Raw genomic sequence first — 19,440 nt, forward strand, 5'->3', positions numbered from 1 at the left:
ACATTTCTTCAAAGATGACAGATAAATGGCTAATAAGCACGTGAAAAGATACTCTCACTAATTAGGGAAATGCAATTGAAAACCGCTTCACACCGTAGGAGAGCCATTATCAAAAAAACAAACAAACAAACAAACAAACAGGGACTTCCCTGGTGGTTCAGTGGTTAAGACTGTGCTCCCAATGCAGGGGGTGCAGGTTTGATCCCTGGTGCGGGAACTAAGATCACACATGCTACGCAGTGTGGCCAAAAAACAAAAACAAGTAGGATGTGGAGAAACTGGAACTCTTGTGCACTGTTGAAGGGAATACAAAATGGTGCGGCAGTTGTGGAAAACAGTATGGTGGTTCCTCAAAAAATGAAAAACAGAATTACTGTTTGATCCAGCAACCCCACTTATAGGTATATATGGTCAAAATAATTGAAATCAGGATCACAAAGAGATACTGTTCATTGATGTTCATAGCAGCATGACTCACAAGAGCCAAAAGGTGAAAGAAACTGGAGTCCAACAGATAAATAAGCTGTGGTATACAATACAATGGAATAATGTCAGCCTTTAAAAAGGAAGGACATTTTGATACATGTTATAACATGGTTGATCCTTGAGGATATTATGCTAAGTGAAATAGGCCAGTCACAGAAAGACAAATATTGTATGATTCCACTCAAGGTACCTGGAGTAGACAAATTCATAGAGATGAGTATCTTTGGTGGTTGCCCTGGGCAAAGAGGAAATAATTTTAAAAAGTGCACAGAGTTTCAGTTTTGCAGGATGAAAAGATGTATGGAGATGGGTGGTGGTTATACTTGCACAACAATATAAATTTCCTTAATGACAACTCTACTCTTAAAAATGGTTAAGATGATAAATTTTGTGTCAGGTGTATTTTAGTTTAAAAAAAATTGTGAAAAACAACATGCACACTCAAGTGTACTACATAATATGCCAAATTTTAACATACTTTGAAATTTGCTGCCAATAATTTATGTACACCTCTCATTCCTCCTAATGTGTAAAATTCATTATTTCCTCTTTGGAGAATTTTCTGAACCTGCAAGGCCAGTACTTAAGGACAAAATCAAAGCAAAACTTACTATTTCCAATTACCACAAAGCGTGCACTCCCCAATCCCTCCCTAGGATCCAATACTGCAGGACTACTGTTGTCATTAATTATGCCCCATTAAAAAAAATTATGCTCAGAAAAGATTTATGGGTTTTATTGCAAATGTTAAGTATTCGAGAACTTAGAGAAAATAAATCGATAAGAAAATGCGCTTTGTACCCGTTTAATACATTTGGCTTCGAAATAATATCTCACTTGCAGAGTTCAGCTTATGAGGATAAAAGTCGCTCAGTCGTGTCCGACTCTTTGCGACCCCATGGACTGTAGTCTACCAGGCTCCTCCTTCCATGGGATTTTCCAGGCAAGAATACTGGAGTGGGTTGCCATGTCCTTCTCCAGGAGATCTTCCCGACCCAGGGATTGAACCTGGGTCTCCTGCATTGTAGGCAGACGCTTTACCATCTGAGCCGCCAGGGAAGTCTTAAAGAAACTGAGGCCTAAAACAGGCCGACGGAGGCTGGCCCCGCCCCCTTAACGGGCTAATCAGCCGCGCGTCCGGGAAGGCCATACAGCCGCCGGCCGAGCGAATCGATGAGGACGCGCTCTAGGCAGGCCCGCAGCTGAAGTGCTCGGCGGCTTGCGGGGCGGCTGGCCATCTTCAACAGCTGCCAAGGCTGGAGTCTGTCTTCCCGGAGAGGCAGGCGGGCGACCCGAGACGTGAGTCCGCGAGGTCGGTTGCGTTTGTGCAGCGGGCGGGTTCTGCGGGCGGCGGCACAGGCGAGGCCAGGGGCGCTGTCGGGGCCTGCGGGGAACTTCGGAGCGCGGCGTCGACCGGGGTGGGCGAGCGACCTGCCCCCTTATCTTACCGGCCAGTTGGCGGCCTTAACTCTGGCTGCCGCGCGGTTGCTCTCACTTTACGCGCTTCGAAGAGCGTCCTCGGGAAAGGGGGCAAGACGCGCAGAACGTTGAGCCGCGAGCAAACGTTGACTTTTGTTGGCTTCAGTTATCTCTGAAAACTTGAAAAATAATCCGAACGAATACCGTCAGCAGAATGGCTCGGATTTGGTTGTAGTTTTCAAAAACTCCAAATTAATTTGAATGTTAAAATTAGAGATGAATATTTATGAGTGGGTGGTGAAAAACAATGACATTTTTCACTCTGATGGTGGTTATGAAGGTGTGGTCCCCAGACTAGCTTTCTCATCATTATTATCGTCGTCGTCCTCATCTAAGAACTGTTAGAAATGCTCTCAAGTTTGAGAATCACGGCTCCAGGAAACTACACAAACGCACGCGAACTAAATTGCAACCCCCTGATTTCTATGCCCTTCAGTTGACTTTAATATCCAAGTTAATTTTCTTACTCATTTCACGTGTAAACTCGTTGAAATCAGATGCGCCTTTTTTATGCCGATTTCCACTTAGTGGCTGGCAGTCTCTTTGGAGATCTCTTTGTTGGTAGCTGCCTAGTCTAGTATCGCCTGTTACAGCCCACTCTCTGCATTTCCCACTTTGTAGAGACGGGATCCCGCAGTTCCTCTCCGCCTTCTCAGAATAGCCCCTCAGGACCTTTGGCATCTTGCCCTGGAGAGGCAGTTTTTAGGTCGAGCCAGTCTGGTTTGGTGGGCTTCCCTGATAGCTCAGTTGGTAAAGAATCCTCCTGCAGTGGGGGAGACCTGGGTTTGATTTCTGGGTTGGGAAGATCCCCTGGAGAAAGGAAAGGCTACCCACTCCAGTATTCTGGCCTGGAGAATTCCTTGGACTGTATGGTCTGGGTTGGACCGCATAACAGCTGAGTGGCCTTGGGCAAGTTACTTATTTTTCTAATCTGTAAAATGAAGATAACAATAGTACTACTTTTAAGAGTTCTTGTGAGGATTAAATGAATGAATGTAACCGGTTTTGGCACATAATCAAATACTTGCTACTATTATTTAACAACTTTGATATTAGCCTCAAAGACAGATGAAAAAAATGATTAAAAAAATAAAAACTAGGGGAGAGAGACTAATTACTGACAAATAGTAGAATCACAGGTAGCACCACTGAACTAAACCAACATAAGGTACTTTTCCTTAACACTTTGGGTGAGATGGTAAAGAATCTCCCTGCAATGTAGGAGGACCTGGGTTCATTTCCTAGGTTGGGAAGATCCCCTAGAGGAGGACATGGCAACCCACTCCAGTATTCTTGCCTGGAGAATCCCAGGGATGTGGGAGCCTGGTGGGCTTCCGTCTGTGGGGTCGCACAGAGTTGGACACAACTGAAGCGACTTAGCAGCAGCAGCAGGAGTTCCTTAACCAGGGATTTATCCCTGGCCCATGGCAATGAAAGTGCAGAGTTCTAATCACTGGACTACCAGGGAATTCCTTAGTTCTTTTATTTTCATTGAAAATGGTTGATTTACATTGTTGTGTTGATTTCTGCTCTACAGAAGAGTGATTCAGTTATACATGTATATATATACATTCTTTTTTCTTTTCCATTATGGTTTATCATAGGATACTGAATATAGCTCTCTGTGCGGTAGAGTAGGACCTTGTTGTTTGTCCATTTCAGATATAGCAGCTTGCATCTGCTAACCCCAAACTCCCATTCCATCCCTCTCCCACCCCCTCGGCAACCACAGCCAGTTCTCTCTTCACCTACTTAGTTCTCAACTGCTTAGAATTAGGCTCTTGATCATTTTATGAAAGTCATTTCACAGATGACCAGCTGATTAACCAATCCAGTGATTTTTTTTCAGACTTTATTTTTCTCAGCTTCTCTGGACTATTTAAGTGACTAACACCTCTTTCAGATTAAGCCCCTTTTGGTTTCTACACTTGGCATGTTTTTGGCTTGCCTTCCATTACTCTCATTAGTCTTGAGTCTCCTCTTTTATATTTGAATCTTCTCAAGGCTTTATTCCTTAGCGTAACTCTTTTTTTCCCAAATAAAGTATACAGTTACCCTGTATTTCTAAGTATCTCTGGAGCGTGAGAGGGATCTTAGGATGCCTTTCCCATCATTATTGTTATCTAGTGTTTTGACTTCACATTTTTAAACATAAAAAGTTAGTTTTTTTCAAAAAACTCTCAGTTGTTTATTAAATTTATCAGTATACTTGATTAGTCCCCGTACTCCTTGGTTCTTTTAGACATACCTTTCTTCATTGCGGTTAAACTTCTTTAACATATCCAGAGTCTGTGGGTTGTTGACTTTGTTAGTTTTTTTTATGTCTGAAGAAATTTGTGTTAGTTTGCTAGGGCTACCATGACAGAGTACCCCAGACTGGGCAGCTTAGACAACAGAAGTTTTTCTCAGTTTTGGAGGCTACAAATCCAAGGTCACGGTGTCGGCAGAGTGGGTTTCCTGTAGTCTCTCTGGCTTGCAGCTGGCCGTCTTCTCCTGTGTCTTCATGTCATTCTCCCTCGGACCTGCCTGTGTCCAGATTTCCTCCTATAAGGACGCAGGTCATAGTGGAGTAGGGCCCATGCTAATGACCCCATTTTAACTTAATCACCTGTTTAGAGATCCTGCCTTCAAATGTTCTGAGGAACTGGGAGTTAGGACTTCAACATATGAATTTGGATGGAGGGATATAGTTTAGGTCATAATAGTAGCTTAATTAGTCTTTCCCATAGTGGGGAAAAAAAAACCTTTTGTAAAATGTGAAATAGACATACATACAGAAAAGTGTGTAAAATACAAATGTTCACCTTAGCAAGTTACTAAAAAGCAAGCACCGATGTAATTACAGGTTAAGGAGTAGAACATTGCCAGTGTCCTAGATGCCTCCCAGCACCTTTTCCCTTGTCTCATTCCTGATCTTAGAAGGAAGGGTCTCAATATTTACCAAGTGTAGTGCTTGCTATAGTACTCTGACAAAGTTCCCTTTTATTCTTGGTTTGCTAAATGTTTTATGTTAATCATGAATGAGTTTTCATTCTTTGATACTGGTTTTGGGCGCCTTCTCTTTTTCTTCGTTAATCTTATTATATATAGGGCTATCAGTTTTATTTGTCATTTCAAAGAACCAAGTTTTGGTTTTATCATCTTCCCTGTTACATGTTTGCTTATTTCTTTTTATTCTTTATTTTTGCACTGAGTTCTTTCCGTGGTTCTCTCTCAGGCCTCAGGTGCTTTCCTCCTATGCGTGCATCGGTCAGCACTGTGCTGAATACTCAAAGGGGTCTGTTTTGATACCAATTCTCTGAGACTGGGTGTCGCCAGTTTAGTTCTGACACTGCCTATCCAGAGTTAGTGTCCACCCCGCAAGATAAGGTTGTAAGACTTTCCCCACATAAGATGCATGTCTTAGAGGCCACCTGTACTTTTGACCAACTAACTATAGATTGGGTGGTTCCCACAACCCCATCAGATTGGATAATTCACTAAAATGACTGAAAGCACTACAGTTAATGGTTACCTTATAAAGAATATAGACGAAGATCGGCCAAATGAAGAGACAGGTAGGGCGAGTCTGCTGGGGAGAATGCAGAGCGCCTGTGTCCTCGTGGAGTCCAGGCGTTTCACCATCTCAGCACATCAGTGCGTCACCAGCCAGGATGCGTCTCTGAGCTGCAGTGTCTGGAGTGGTTTTTTTCCTGAATAGATACATGTTATTGACATATAGATGACTTACAGTGTTTCAGGTGCCCCGCGTGGGGATTCAGTCACACATACACACATATGTTATTTTTCAGATTGTTTTCCATTATAGATTATTACGAGATATTCACTATAGGTCCCTGTGCTATACAGTAAACCCTTGTTGCATATCTATTTTTTTAAATTAGAAATCTAGCATTCTATTCATAGTGAGTCAAATGAGTAGAATCAAAATGTCATAAATTTTTTAGTTAGGCAAAATTAATAAATTTTCTAAAATATATATATTATACATACTATTTATTATAGTATAGTATAACATACATATATTATGTATATTATACATATAATATATTACTTTTATATAATATATATTAATGTAATATACTTATATATTACATGTATTATAATATATATTTATAATATATAATATATATTATTACATATAGTATAATATACATATATTATGCTATACTGTATATAAATACAAAAACTTTTCTATGCTTGATAAAGTCTTGAAAAAGAACATAAAAAAAAAGATGGAGAAATTGGAAAACATAAGCTAAATGAAATGGGAGCACTGAATATAAAATAGAGAAAGTGAAACGAGATAAAAGTAAAAGATCATCATATGGTCCAGTTGTTTTTAAAATAAACATGGTTTCTAGTTTAAAACATATCTGGAGCTCTGGAGGGAAAAAAAAAAGGCAATACCTGAGCATTTGTATTTTTCAAAAAATTTCAAGATAATTCTGCTATGCATCAGGATTTTAAAAAGTGATTAAAGGTTTTTCTATTAAATGGTAGTTTTGGTGATACAGAATTCTATTATTTTCCTGTTGACCAATCATGATACAGTGGTATTGAGTTACATAATCACAATAGTAAAAGATGTTTATCTGTTTTCACAATCAATAGCCAGACCAAAAAAAAGATAATTACAATTGCAAGCCATAATGGGAACACGTGCTGTGCTTCGTCACTCAGTTGTATCCAACTCTTTTCGACTGGAGCCTGCCAAGCTCCTCTGTCCAGGCAAGAATACTGGGGTGGGTTGCCATGCCCTCCTCCAGGGGAATCTTCCCAACCCAGGGATTGAACCCAGATCTCCTGCATTGCGTGCGGATTCTTTACCATCTACCACCAGAGAAGCCCAGTGTAAAATAATTACATACAATTTGGTGAGTCAAGCAGAGTGCAGTGGTAAGTGGAAATGCATATGTGTACATGTTTTCATCTGCCCAGCCAGTCTATGTCTTTTGGTTGGTACATTTAGTCCATTTACATTTAAGGTAATGATTGATATGTATGATCCTGTTACCATTTTCTTGATTGTTTTGGGTTTATTTTCTCTAAGTCTTTCCCTCCTGTTGGGTTTCCTGTCTGAAGAAGTTCCCTTAGCTTTTGTTGGAAAGCTGCTTTCGTGGTACTGAATTCTCTTCACTTTTGCTTGTCTGGAAAACTTTTGATTTCTCCATCAAATCTAAAGGAGAGTCTTGCTGCATAGAGTATCCTTGGCTGTAGGTTCGTCCTGTTCATCACTTTCAATATATCATGCCATTCCCTTCTGGCTTGTGGAGTTTCTGTTGAGAAATCAACTGATAACGTTATGGGCATTCTCTTGTATGTTATTTGTTGTTTTTCCTTGTTAATATTTTATCTTTGTCTTTAATTTTTGTCAGTTTGATTACTGTGGGTGTCAGTGTGTTCCTCCTTAGGTTTGTCCTGCTTGAGACTCTGTGCTTCTCGGACTTGATTGACTATTTTCTTTCCCGTGTTAGGGAAGTTTTTATCTATTATCTCTTCAAATATTTTCTCAGGTCCTCTCTCTCTCTCTTCTCCTTCTGGGACCCCTATAGTGCAAATGTTGGTGCGTTTTATGTTGTCCCAGAGGTCTGTTATGCTGTCTTCCTTTTTTTTTTTTTTTCCATTCTTTTTTCTATATTCTGTTCTGTGGCAGTGATTTCCATCATTCTGTCCTCCAGTTCATTTATCCATTCTTCTGCCTCAGTTATTCTGCTGTTAATTTCTTCTAATGTGTTATTCATCTGTTTGTTGTTTTTTAGTTCTTCAAGGTCTTTGGTAAACATTTCTTGCATCTTCTTCATTGTTTTCCTGAGCTCCTGGATCATCTTCACTATCATTATTCTGAATTCTTTTTCTGAAAAGTTGCCTGTCTCCACTTCATTTAGTTTCTTTTCCGGGGTTTTATCTTGTCCCTTCATCTGGGACATAACTTTCTGTTTTAACACTCTAATTAACTTTGTGTAATGTGATTTTTGTTCCAGCTCCTGTGGGATTGTGGTTCTTCTTGCTCCTCCTGTCTGCCCTCTGATGGATGAGGCTAAGAGGCTTGGATAAGCTTCCCGATGGGGGGGACTGGCTGTGGGGGAAACTGGGTCTTGCTCTGGTGTGCATGGCCTTGCTCAGTAAAGCTTACTCCGATTATCTGCTGATGGGTGGGGTTACGCTCCCTCCCTGTTAGTTTGGCCTGTGGCAGCCTAGCCCTGGGGTCTGTGGGCTCTATGGTAGGGTTAATGGCAACCTTCAAGAGGAATTATGCCAAGGGGGACCTTCCAGGACCACTACTGCCAGCGCCCCCGTCCCTGTGGTCAGACCCTGCCAACCTGTGCCTCCACAGGAGACCCTCCAACACTAGCAGGGAGTTTTGGTTCAGTCTCCTGTGGGGTCACTGCTCCTCTGCTCTGGGTCTTAGTGCATGTACAATTTTGTGTGTGTCTGCCAAGACTGGAGTTTCTGTTTCCTCTAGTCCTATGGAAGTCCTATAATCAAATCCTGCTGGGCTTCACAGACAGATTCCCTGGGGATTCTCAGTCTCTTTGTTGGATCCCCAGGCTGGGAAATCTGGTGTGGGATTCAGAACCTTCACAACAGTGTTAGAACTTCTTTGGTATTATTGTTCTCCAGTTTGTGGGTCACCCACCCAGTGGGTATGGGGTTTGATTTTTATCGTGATTGTGCCCCTCCTACCATCTTTCTGCGGCTTTTTTGTCTTTGGATGTGGGGTATCTTTTTTTTGGTGGGTTCCAGCATCCTCCTGTCAATGGTTGTTCAACATCTAGTTGCCATTTTGGTGCTCTTACAGGAGGAGATAAGCCAAAGTCCAGAGTTTTTTTTAATCAGGTTTCTTTCCGTAGGCATGATTGATTCATTGGCCACCTGACTGAACTCAATCTCCAGTGGCCCTCTCATCCCCAGAGGTTGGATGACTGAACAAGTTCAGTCCTCTAATCATGTGCTTGGTCTTTTTTGTTTGTTAATTAATTGCTTTTGGCTCTGCTGGGTATTCCCTTTTGTGTGCGGGTTTTCTTTAGTTTGGGTGTGCAGGCTTCTCATTGCAGTGGCTCCTTGTTGCGGAACGCAGGCTCTAAGGTGCTCGGGCTCAGTAGTTGCGGCACACGGGCCCAGGTGCCCCTTGGCATGTGGAATCTTCCCGAAGCAGGGATTGAACCCATGTCCCCCGAATTGGCAGACAGGTTCTCAGCCCCTGGAGCACCAGGGAAGTCCTGCTTGGTTTTTCTGGTGAACAGTCCCCAACCTGAAACTATCTAGGAGCCTACCACGAGTCACCTCATTAGCATAACACGGTCCTGTCAGTTGGGAGAACTTGAGGGTTTTGAAGGAACTGGGAACAGAGATCAGATATTCTTTACTGTGTTGCAGGGACCCTCTGCAGACCTCTGGAGGTCTGTCTCTATGCAGATTTTCCCTCTTATCTCCAGCTCCCTTGGTTTCTCCAAACTCAACTCAAATCTCCTCAAGGAGCCCAGCGGCCTGAATTCTGCCTGAATTCCCTCTCTGGGTGCCTGTGGTCTGGAGACTCTCAAGACAGTCAGCTGGGGCAGTGGAAGGGTTATCCATGTTTGTTTCCTGTCTTTCAAGGATCACCATTCTTGCTTGGTGTTCAGTGTCTTTAAAACCATTTCGTATGCTTTGTGCAGTGTTCTTTCCTGGTTGTTGAGGCAGGAAGGTAAATCTGGTCCCTGTTACTCCATCTTGGCCAGAAGTGGGAGTCTGGGGAGTGCTTTGGAACATGGAGTCACTATGTCATCCTGACCTAAATCCTTTACCTGAACGTTTCCTTTCTAACTCCTAGACTGCTGTACCAAATCCAGTGGTCATTTTGTTGTCCTCTGATCACTTGATCTTTCAGCAGCGTTTGATACAGTTATCTGTTCCCATCTTTCTTCATTTGGCTTCTGGAATAACAGCCTCTTCTGGTCTTCCTCCTACCTCACTGGTGCTTATTGACATCATCTCTTGTTAGCATCCCCTGTTCTCTCCAACCTCCGAGTGTTGGCATGCTCCAGGTCTCAGTCTTTTATCTTCATATTAGATCTTGTGGTGCTCTTAGCCAGTCCATGGTTTATCCACCTCATCTACATCTTTGTTGTTCAGTTGCTCAGTTGTGTCTGACTCTGCGACCATGTACTACAGACAGCATGCCAGGCTTCCCTGTTCATTACCAACTCCCGGAGCTTGCTCAAACTCATGTCCATTGAGTCGATGATGCCATCCAACCACCTCACCCTGTGTCGTCCCCTTCTCCTCCTGCCCTCAATCTTTCTCAGCATCAGGGTCTTTTCCAGTGAATCAGCTCTTCACATCAGGTGGCCAAAGTATTGGAACTTCAGCTTCAGCATCAGCCTTTCCAATGAATATTCAGGGTTGGTTTCCTTTAGGATTGACTGCTTTGATCTCCTTGCTGTTCAAGGGACTCTCAAGAGTCTCCTCCAGCACCATAGTTCGAAAGCATCAATTCTTCGGCGATCAGCCTTCTTTATGTTCCTGGTCTCACATCCATATATAACTATTGGAAAAACCATAGCTTTGCCTAGACGGACCTTTGTTGGCAAAGTAATGTCTCTGCTTTTTAATAAGCTCTCTAGGTTAGTCATAGCTTTTCTTCCAAGGAGCAAGCGTCTTTTAATTTCATGGCTGCAGTCACCATCTGCAGTGATTTGGGGGCCCCCCAAAATAAAGCCTCTCACTGTTTCCATTGTTTCCCCATCTATTTGCCTTGAAGTCATGGGACCAAATGCCGTGATTTCATTTTTCGCCTGTTGAGATTTCATTTTTCGCCTGTTGAGTTTTAAGCCAGCTTTTTCACTTTCATCAAGAGGCTCTTTAGTTCCTTTTCACTTTCTGCCGTTAGGGTGGCGTCATCTGCATATCTGAGGTTATTGATATTTCTCCTGGCAGTCTTGATTTCAGCCTGAGCTTCATGCAGCCTGGCATTTCGCATGATGTACTCTGCTTATAAGTGAAATAAGCAGAGTGACAACATACAGCCTTGATGTCCTCCTTTCCCAATTTTGAACCAGTCTGTTGTTCCATGTCCAGTTCTTTTTTTTTTTTTTTTTTAGTTTATTTTTAATTGAAAGATAATCGCTTCATAGTATTGTGTTGGTTTCTGCCAAACACCAGCATTAATCAGCCACAGGTATGCGTGTGTCTCCTCCCGCCCCATCCCACTCCTCTCGGTTGTTCCAGAGCCCACGTTTGAGCTTCCTGGGTCTTACAGCAAATTCCCTTTGGCTGGCTGTCTTACACGTGGTAATGTATGTTTCCATGTTACTCTCCATTCAGTGTTGCTTCTTGGCCTGCATGTGGGTTTCTCAGGAGGCAGGTAAGGTGTCTGGTATTCCCATCTCTAAAAATTTTCCACAGTTTGTTGTGATCCACACAGTCAGAGGCTTTAACATAGTCAGTGAAACAGAAGTAGATGTTTTTCTGGAATTCTCTTTTTCTGTGATTCGATGGATGTTGGCAGTTTGATCTCTGGTTTCTCTGCCTTCCTAAATCCAGTTTGTACATCTGGAAGTTCTCAATTCATGTACTGTTAAAGCCTGACTTGAAGGATTTTGAACATTACCTTGCTAGCATGTGAAATGAGTGCAACTGTGTGGTAGTTTGAACATTCTTTGGCATTGCCCTTCTTTGGGATTGGAACGTAAACTGACCTTTTCCAGTCCTGTGGCCACTGCTGAGTTTTCCAAATTTCCTGGCATATTGAGTGTGGCACTTTAACAGCATCATCTTTTAGGATTTGAAATAGCTTATCTACATCTTGAAGGCTCTCAACTGTATTTCTGTAGACCCACTTCTCTCCTTACCTCCATACTGTGTATGGGACATCTCTATGTGGATATCAGTAAACATTTGAAATGTACTGTGTCCGAAGCAGAACTCTTGATATATCAGAACTTGTCTGCCCACCTGAGTGTCCTTCAGTCTTTTCCCTTCTCCCAGTTGCTCTGGTCACAAACCTTAACATTATCCTGAATCTTTTCTTGTCCTTACTTCTTACATCCAATTTACCAGAATTTCTGCACTGCATTTCTATATTAATTACAGTTAGCACAAGATGGTGTAAAAAAACCAACCCCCCAAATCTTAGGACTTACCCTAAAATAAATTAATTTTCATTCACATGAAAGTCAAAAAACATGTTCCCACTTAATAGGTGGCCTTGCATGTGGTTGTTTAGGGTCCCAGCTCCTTCCATAGTCAGGCTCCCCTCCTCTGGGCTCAGCGTCCTCCCCATTCCCTGGTGGGGATGCAGCTGATGGAAGTTCAAGCAGGGAGGCTTTCGTGGATGTGGTGCATATTTCTCCCACGGCTGTTGTGCTGACCAGGACTTAATTGTCACATACTTACTAGAAGATACCACTTGTTACCATGTGTTTGGAAAGCAGAAGCAATGTGCCTGGTGGCCTGTCAGCTGGGCTTTGCCGCGTGTCTTCTTTCTAGTTTCCTGCTTCTGCCCTTCTGTTTCAGCTTCCATGTAGCAGCCCCAGTGGTTTTAGAATGTAATCCCGATTCTATCATTTCTGTGCTTAAAACTCTCTAGTGGCTGACTTCCTGTTACACTTAAGTAAAAACCATACTCCTTACTATGGCCTATTCCTCTTGTCCCCTCCAGCTCATTCACAAGACATAGTTCACAAACCTTGACATCCTCCTGAATCTTTTCTCATCCAATTTACCAGCAGTTTCTGCAGTGCACTTCTGGGTTAATGTGGATAGCACAACCTCATGGTGTAAAAACAGTTGATCTAGCCTTCTTGCCCATTCTTTGAATGTTTCAAACATAATCCCTACCTGGGCCTTTATGCTTGCTGTCTCCTCTCTCTGAATTTTCTTTTCCCAAATTTTTCTACAGTTAGTTTATTATTTTTCTGCCTAATATTGTGGTTATGTACCACTGTGTAACAGACCACCCCAAAGTTTAGAGGCTTTAAACAACCGTTTTCTCATCTCATGATACTGTGGCTTATGGGCCTCTATTGGACTCAGCTGGGTAGTCATTTTTTCCCACGTGATGGTGGCAGATCACCAAGTCAGTTACCAAGGGATTGGACTGGATCCACCAAGAGGACTCATCTACATGACTGGTGGTTGATGTTGGCTGCCAATTGGGAGATCAGTGTGCCCCTGCACGTGGGGTCTCCTGGTGACTTAACCTTTTCACAGCGTGGTGGCTGAGTTCCATGGGAGGGTCCTCAAAAGCAATTGCTCCAAAGTAGTAGAGGCCGCTGATCCTGGTATAGGGTGGGCCAGGCCATATACACCTTTGTCTTGTGTTGTTTTCCTTATAGGACTTATCACTATCTGAAATTACTTTTTTGTCCATTTATTGTCATCCCCCGCTAGAATGTAAGTTTCTTAAAGACGACCTGACTGATCTAGTTTCCTGTTAGCCCCATCACGACAGTGCGCAGAATCCAGCAGGTATTTTGTAAATGTTGAACAAAGGAATGATGAACTTTTCCCCAGGCCGTATTCTTATTCTCAGTTTCTTTAAGTTAATGGTATCACTGTTTTTATTGATGGTGGGCCTTGAAATCTTAAGAGTCCTGTCTGTCATCGTTCTCCTTTTTTCCTTCTAATGTGCATTCAGCTGCCAGGGTCTGTAGAATTAATCTTTAAAATGTGTCGGGTGGGTTCTTTCTGGTCTCATTGCCACCACTCTTTCAGATCAACATCCTTTTCTACTTCAGCCACCTTTTGAACTGAGTGTACATTTAACTCTGGTTTCATCTTCCCCAAATATAGTTACCATCCCCCTTGAAAACTTGTTAGCAAGTAAAGTTAGTTATAAGCTTTTTACTTTGGCAGAGTCATCGCAGCCCACCTCTCCAGCTCTGCGTTCCACTATGTGCATCCTCATGTTTCCAGGTTCTGAGACGAACATGTTGCTTTCTGCCTCCCATGTCTCGCAATCTTAGAATGTTGCCCATGCTTCAAAGTCTATTTCCCGTACCCATTCCTCCGTGAAATCTTCCCAGTTGCTCCCAGTCAGATGTGCTGTTTCATCCTTTCAGCCCTTGAAGCTCTTTGAATCGCTGCTGAGGCCTTGATTGTTTGCACTTGCTGCTTACATTACTGAGTGTCTTTCGCTTGCTGGCCACTGGGCAGGGTGTTGGGTTTGGAGAGGGGTGGGGCACGATGGAGGAGAGGGCATTGCTGCTGCTAAGTCACTTCAGTTGTGTCCGACTCTGTGCGACCCCCTAGATGGCAGCCCACCAGGCTCCCCCGTCCCTGGGATTCTCCAGGCAAGAACAATGGAGTGGGTTGCCATTTCCTTCTCCAGTGCATGAAAGTGAAAAATGAAAATGAAGTTGCTCAGTCGTGTCCGACTCTCAGCGACCCCACGGACTGCAGCCTACCAGGCTCCTCCGTCCATGGGATTTTCCAGGCAAGAGTACTGGAGTGGGGTGCCGTTGCCTTCTCCAGAGAGGGCATTAGGAAGGTGAATTCAGACTTGAGTAAGGAGTTAACATTCTCTGGAAAATTTCACGTTATAGTGCTGTGGTTTTCTACCTTCACTGTGTGACGGAACCAGCAGGGGAGCTTTGAAAATCCCTTCACCTGGTTTTGACTAAAAAGATGCACAACGTGAGAGTTGCGAGTTAAGGTTTATTTAGGACAAAATGAGGACTGCAGCCAGGAGACAGCGCCTCAGGTAGCTCTGAGAGACTGCCCTCCAGGCTCCTCTGTCCATGGGGTTCTCCAGGCAGGAATACTGGAGTGGGTTGCCATTCCCTTCTCCAGGGGATCTTCCCGACCCGGGGATCGAACCTGGGTCTCCTGCATTGCAGGCAGATTCTTTACCATCTGAGGCACCAGGGAAGCGCCCAGGGGAAGGTAAATATATGATTTTGATGAAGGGGGAGTTCAGTGCATTCAGGTGCTTACTTTACAAATGGTTTTCTGCTAGTCACAAGGAGCTGATGTCTCCATGAGTGGATTTAGTGCTTTTCTAGGTATGAGGAGATGCAAGGATTGGGATCATGAAAACAGTTCCCAAAAAGATCTGTCTAAAGAGCTCTTCTACCGGTTTCCCTGGAGCTCAGAGCGCCTCGTTCTCTGCGCTGAGTTCCCCTCAGGGGTGTTGAAGGCCTGCAGCTGCAGCCCCACGGGGTTCAGTCTTTGCAGAGGCAGATGGCAAACACCCCTGTTGTTTTTCAGTCCCTGGCAAGTGCTCTTGGCAAGTGTGTGTGTGTAGTTGACAGGCCAGTGCCAGTTTGTAGTTGACAGTGGTTCCTCACCTAGAGATTCTGATTAAGTTGACTTGGGAGGTGGCCATAAGATTGGAAATTTTAGAAGTTTCCCAGGTGATTCTCATGCAGGATTGAGAGCCTTTGTGGCACGGGACGAGACTGACCAGTAAGTGGTTAATTTCAGCGTGTGTTATGCTAGAAGAAGAAACAGCACACCCAGAACACAAAGTGTTTGCTTCAGCCTGAAGTGACTTTTATTCCTACAGCCACACTGTAAGCCATTACTGGGCAGGGCCCAGGGCATTCTCATCTTGGAACTCCCTTACCTGATCCTTATTCGCAGAGGTTTGACAGAACATTCTGCAGTGATGGTAATGTTCTGTATCTGCACTGTCCATTTTGGAAGCCACTAGCCATATGTGGCAATTGAGCACTTGAAATGCAGCTAGTGAGATTAAGGAAATAATTTGCAGTGTAATTTTAATTTAAATAGCCACGTGTGGCTAATGGCTGCTGTATTGGACAGTGTTGGATAGAGGAGATAGTGTGTTGAAACAGTTTTGACAGTGTTTATGCAGAGGCTTAGATGAAGCAAGCTATTTTCTCTGATTGAGAGTTTAGTCACCTCATTTGAATCTTAATTTTGCACCTTTTAAGTTTCCCATTTCGCACAGCTTTACTGAGAAATTATTCACATACTGTACAATTCATCCATTTAAATTGTACAGTTCAGTTTTTTGGGATATTCACGGATAATGTACAACCATTTCCACAGTTAATTGTAGATCACTTTTCATCACCTCAAAAGGAAACCCTGTAACAACTCACAGATATAGAGGGCAGACTTGTGGTTGCCAAGGGGTAGGGAGTTGGGGGAGGGATGGGTTGGGAGTTTGGGGTGAGCAGAGGCAAACTATTATATTAATATGTAGAATGGATACATAACAAGGTTCTGCTGTATAGCACAGGGAACTATATTCAATATCCTGTGATAAACCATAATGGAAAAGAATATAAAATGGGATGTGTACGTATCTGTAACTGAATCACTTTGCTATACAGCAGAAACTAACACAACATTGTAAGTCACCTATACTTCAATGAAAAAAAAACTCTGTACCATTTAACTACCACCCCTCTGTCTCTTATATCCTCGGTCTGTACACCTACCATTCTCTGTAGACTTTCCTATTCTGGACAGCTCATATCAATGGAATCATAATACATGGTTTTTGGTGACTGGCTTTTTTCACATGGCGTGATGGGGTCTCAGCAGTAAAGAACCCACCTGTTAATTCAGGAGGTGTGGGGTTGGATCTCTGGGTGGGTAAGATTCCTTGGAGAAGGAAATAACAACCCACTCCATGTCCTCAGTGGAGCTTGGCCAGCTACAGTCCATAGGGTCACAAAGAGTTGGATATGACTTAGCGACTAAACAACAAGGTTTTCAAGACTCACCCATGCTGTAGCATGGATCAATACTTCATTCCTTTTTATGGCCTAATAATATTCCACTGTGTGATGGTCATTAGCTTATGAACATTTGGGTTGTTTCTCTGTTTTGCCTGTTGTGAATCATGCAACTGTAAACGTTGGTGTACAGGTTTTTGTATTGACATACATTTTCACTTCTCTTGGGTATATATCTAGGAATGGAATTGCTGAATCATTTATAAAAAAAAATATATGTATAGTCTCAATGAGACTATGTGTGTATGTATGTATGTGTTTATATACAAATACCATTTTACTAAGTATTTTTATTTCAGTTATTAAGAAAGCATTATCTTAACACTATAAGTAGGTTGTTTTTATTAAAAGTTATCATATACTTCAATATATGTGCTAATTTTTGTAGCGTTCACACAGGATGCTGTGTTCTCTGCTCCTCTGTGAATGTCTGTGGCTGATAACTGCTTATGCTTATGATGATGACTGGATTGATCCTACAGACATGCTTAACTATGATGCTGCTTCAGGAAGAATGAGAAAATCTCAGGTATTTACAAAAACCCATGTGTGTATAATACCTTACCAGTCCTGTGATGGAAATAGTCTACATTTGTTATTGTTTTTCACAGAGCTGTGAAAGAGTCCTGTGTCAGTGATTAATGACCCTGCAGAATATCTTCTTGTCTCTTAGCCTAAGATGATTTCAACTCCACCTGTTTATTTCTGTTTCAAATTTGAATGTAAAGCTGATCAAAAGCAAACCCATTTGATTTTAGTTCTTAGCTAGTATATAAATTTGATGCTGTTACCTTTTTGGTGGTTTAATACAGTTGAAGAATATAACAAGCAAAGCCATAAAATGATGGAGTCAAAATTTTGGTCTTCATTAACTGTAGATTATTATTATTTTTTAACTAGATTATTTTTACAACTGAACTATAAAGAAATAAAACCTCTCTCTGCTTTGCTTTAGGGGAAATATGGTATGTCAGAGAAAGAAGAGGTCAGTCCTGACTTATCATATGCTGATGAATTGTCAGAATGTTACAACAGACTTGATTCTTTAACTTATAAGGTTAGGATTTTTTTATTCATGATTTTTGTATTGTGATGTGTTAAATTGTTCTGTGTTTTCTATCTTTGCTAACATTACTTGTGTTTCTATCTAAAGTATGATTTACAAATATATAAATGATTTTTTTATTTAATTACCCTAGCCTTGGTTTCTCTTTACTCTGGCCTTGAATTTTTAAAAATAGTAGTTTTATTTTCCTGTAATAACATTTATCTCACTATGTTGCAATTATTTCTTTACCAGGCTGAATGTTTCTTGGGACAAAGAATATTTTATTAATTCTTGATGCTCTATCACCTGTCACAATGCTGGGCTGTAGTAACTCATGACAAGTATAGCAAATGAAGAAATGTCTCTACTGCTAGCTTGTAAGCATAACAGTTGTTCCTACAAATATAAGGGATTATTATAATCTGGTGTGTGGTAACTCTTACTTCATTTATTCAGTCCTTTTATTTCTGTGGCTGCAGTAGTCTGAGAAGGGAAGTAAGTCAAGACTGTTGGTTGGTTTGAGCACAGGTTATGCTGCAAGAACCCACCTCTGCTGGTTTTGAGGCAGGGTGCTGGCGGCAGCCTGGAGGAGGCTGGGATGGGGGGATGGCAGAGGTGCAGCAACGCTGAAGGCTCATGGTGAGGCTGACGGGGTGAAGAGAAAAGTGCTCAGCGTTTCTCTGGTGAAGTAGGCAAGTTGTGGTGGTTGAGGATAGGGAAGAGCTAGAGTGAATGGGAGAGGGTTCCAGCTTGAGAGGCTGGGAGAGCTTGCTAATTGAGATCCAGATGTATCCCAGTGAGGTCTATAAGCAGCTGCTTGTGGTTCTTACCAAATGTGAATGTTGTCTCATCTGAGCGCTAGCAAAGAAATGCTTGGATAAAATTTGCTTCAGTCTTAACTGCGTTTTGTGGTGTAGAGAGCTAATTTGGCTGCATGGTAGGAAATGGAGAAATGTCCTTTTACTGAAATTTTTCATTCCATTGTTTGTGACTTTGGGTCTGACATTGTAAAAACATGATTAGTTAAATGAAGTCTTTAGTCTTTGTTTTACAAAATTTTTTTTACTCTTAAAAAGAAATTAAAAAATTTAAGGTTTGTAAACCTTGCCTGAAAGCCGAGGAGTGCCCTGTGACTTCTTGAGTGTCTTTCTGTCCTGAGTCTGTGTGTGCTGCTGTCTGTGTTTATCATCCGAAGCCCATTCCAGTGCTCCACTCAGCTTGTGGTTCACACTCAAGTAATAAGTGGAAGTTGCTTATCGCAGGTTCTAAATGTCTTAGGACGTGCACTGCCCTCACTTAGAAACTAGCGGTGATTATAGACTTGAGTTCAGAGGAAGTCTGTCCTAATGAAGGATTCTGTGCAGACGGGCTGCTGTGTGTGGACATCTGCTCAGTCGTGTCCAACTCTTTGCGACCCCATGGACTGCAGTACAAAAGGCTTCCCTGTCTATCACCAACTCATTGCTCAAACTCATGTCCTTTGAGTCAATGATGCCATCCAACCATCTCATCCTCTGTCATCTGCTTCTTCTCCTGCCTTCAGTCTTTCTCAGCATCAGGGTCTTTTCCAAGGAGTCAGTTCTTTGCCTCAGGTGGCCAAAATATTCCTGCCGTTTGGTAGGGCATGATTGATAGTTGGCAGGAAAAATCAATAAAAGGCCAAAAAGTAATACACACATTCAAGAAAATCTTTGCTGTGTCCTTCATCTTCTAGCTTCATGTTGTCTCTGTTTC

The 19,440-nt window shown here is 42.4% G+C and overlaps 1 protein-coding gene across 5 annotated transcripts in view; it reads left to right on the forward strand.

Annotated features, from left to right (window-relative positions):
• Positions 1 to 1,631: 1,631 nt before the first annotated feature.
• Positions 1,632 to 19,440, forward strand: part of CLCC1 (chloride channel CLIC like 1) — a 31,484-nt gene continuing 13,675 nt past the window's right edge. For 2 of the 5 annotated variants that reach the window (XM_043460463.1, XM_043460468.1), the window contains exons 1-3: positions 1,634 to 1,798; positions 17,047 to 17,187; positions 17,614 to 17,715. In XM_043460463.1, coding sequence (XP_043316398.1) covers positions 17,059 to 17,187; positions 17,614 to 17,715 — 231 coding nt within the window. In that variant the 5' untranslated portion in view covers positions 1,634 to 1,798; positions 17,047 to 17,058. Of the gene's footprint in view, positions 1,799 to 17,046; positions 17,188 to 17,613; positions 17,716 to 19,440 lie in introns of all 5 variants that reach the window. The other 3 variants (XM_043460464.1, XM_043460466.1, XM_043460467.1) reach the window with 3 other exon arrangements.

Source organism: Cervus canadensis, chromosome 2, assembly GCF_019320065.1.
Source record: "Cervus canadensis isolate Bull #8, Minnesota chromosome 2, ASM1932006v1, whole genome shotgun sequence".
NCBI classification, from domain to species: domain Eukaryota; kingdom Metazoa; phylum Chordata; class Mammalia; order Artiodactyla; family Cervidae; genus Cervus; species Cervus canadensis.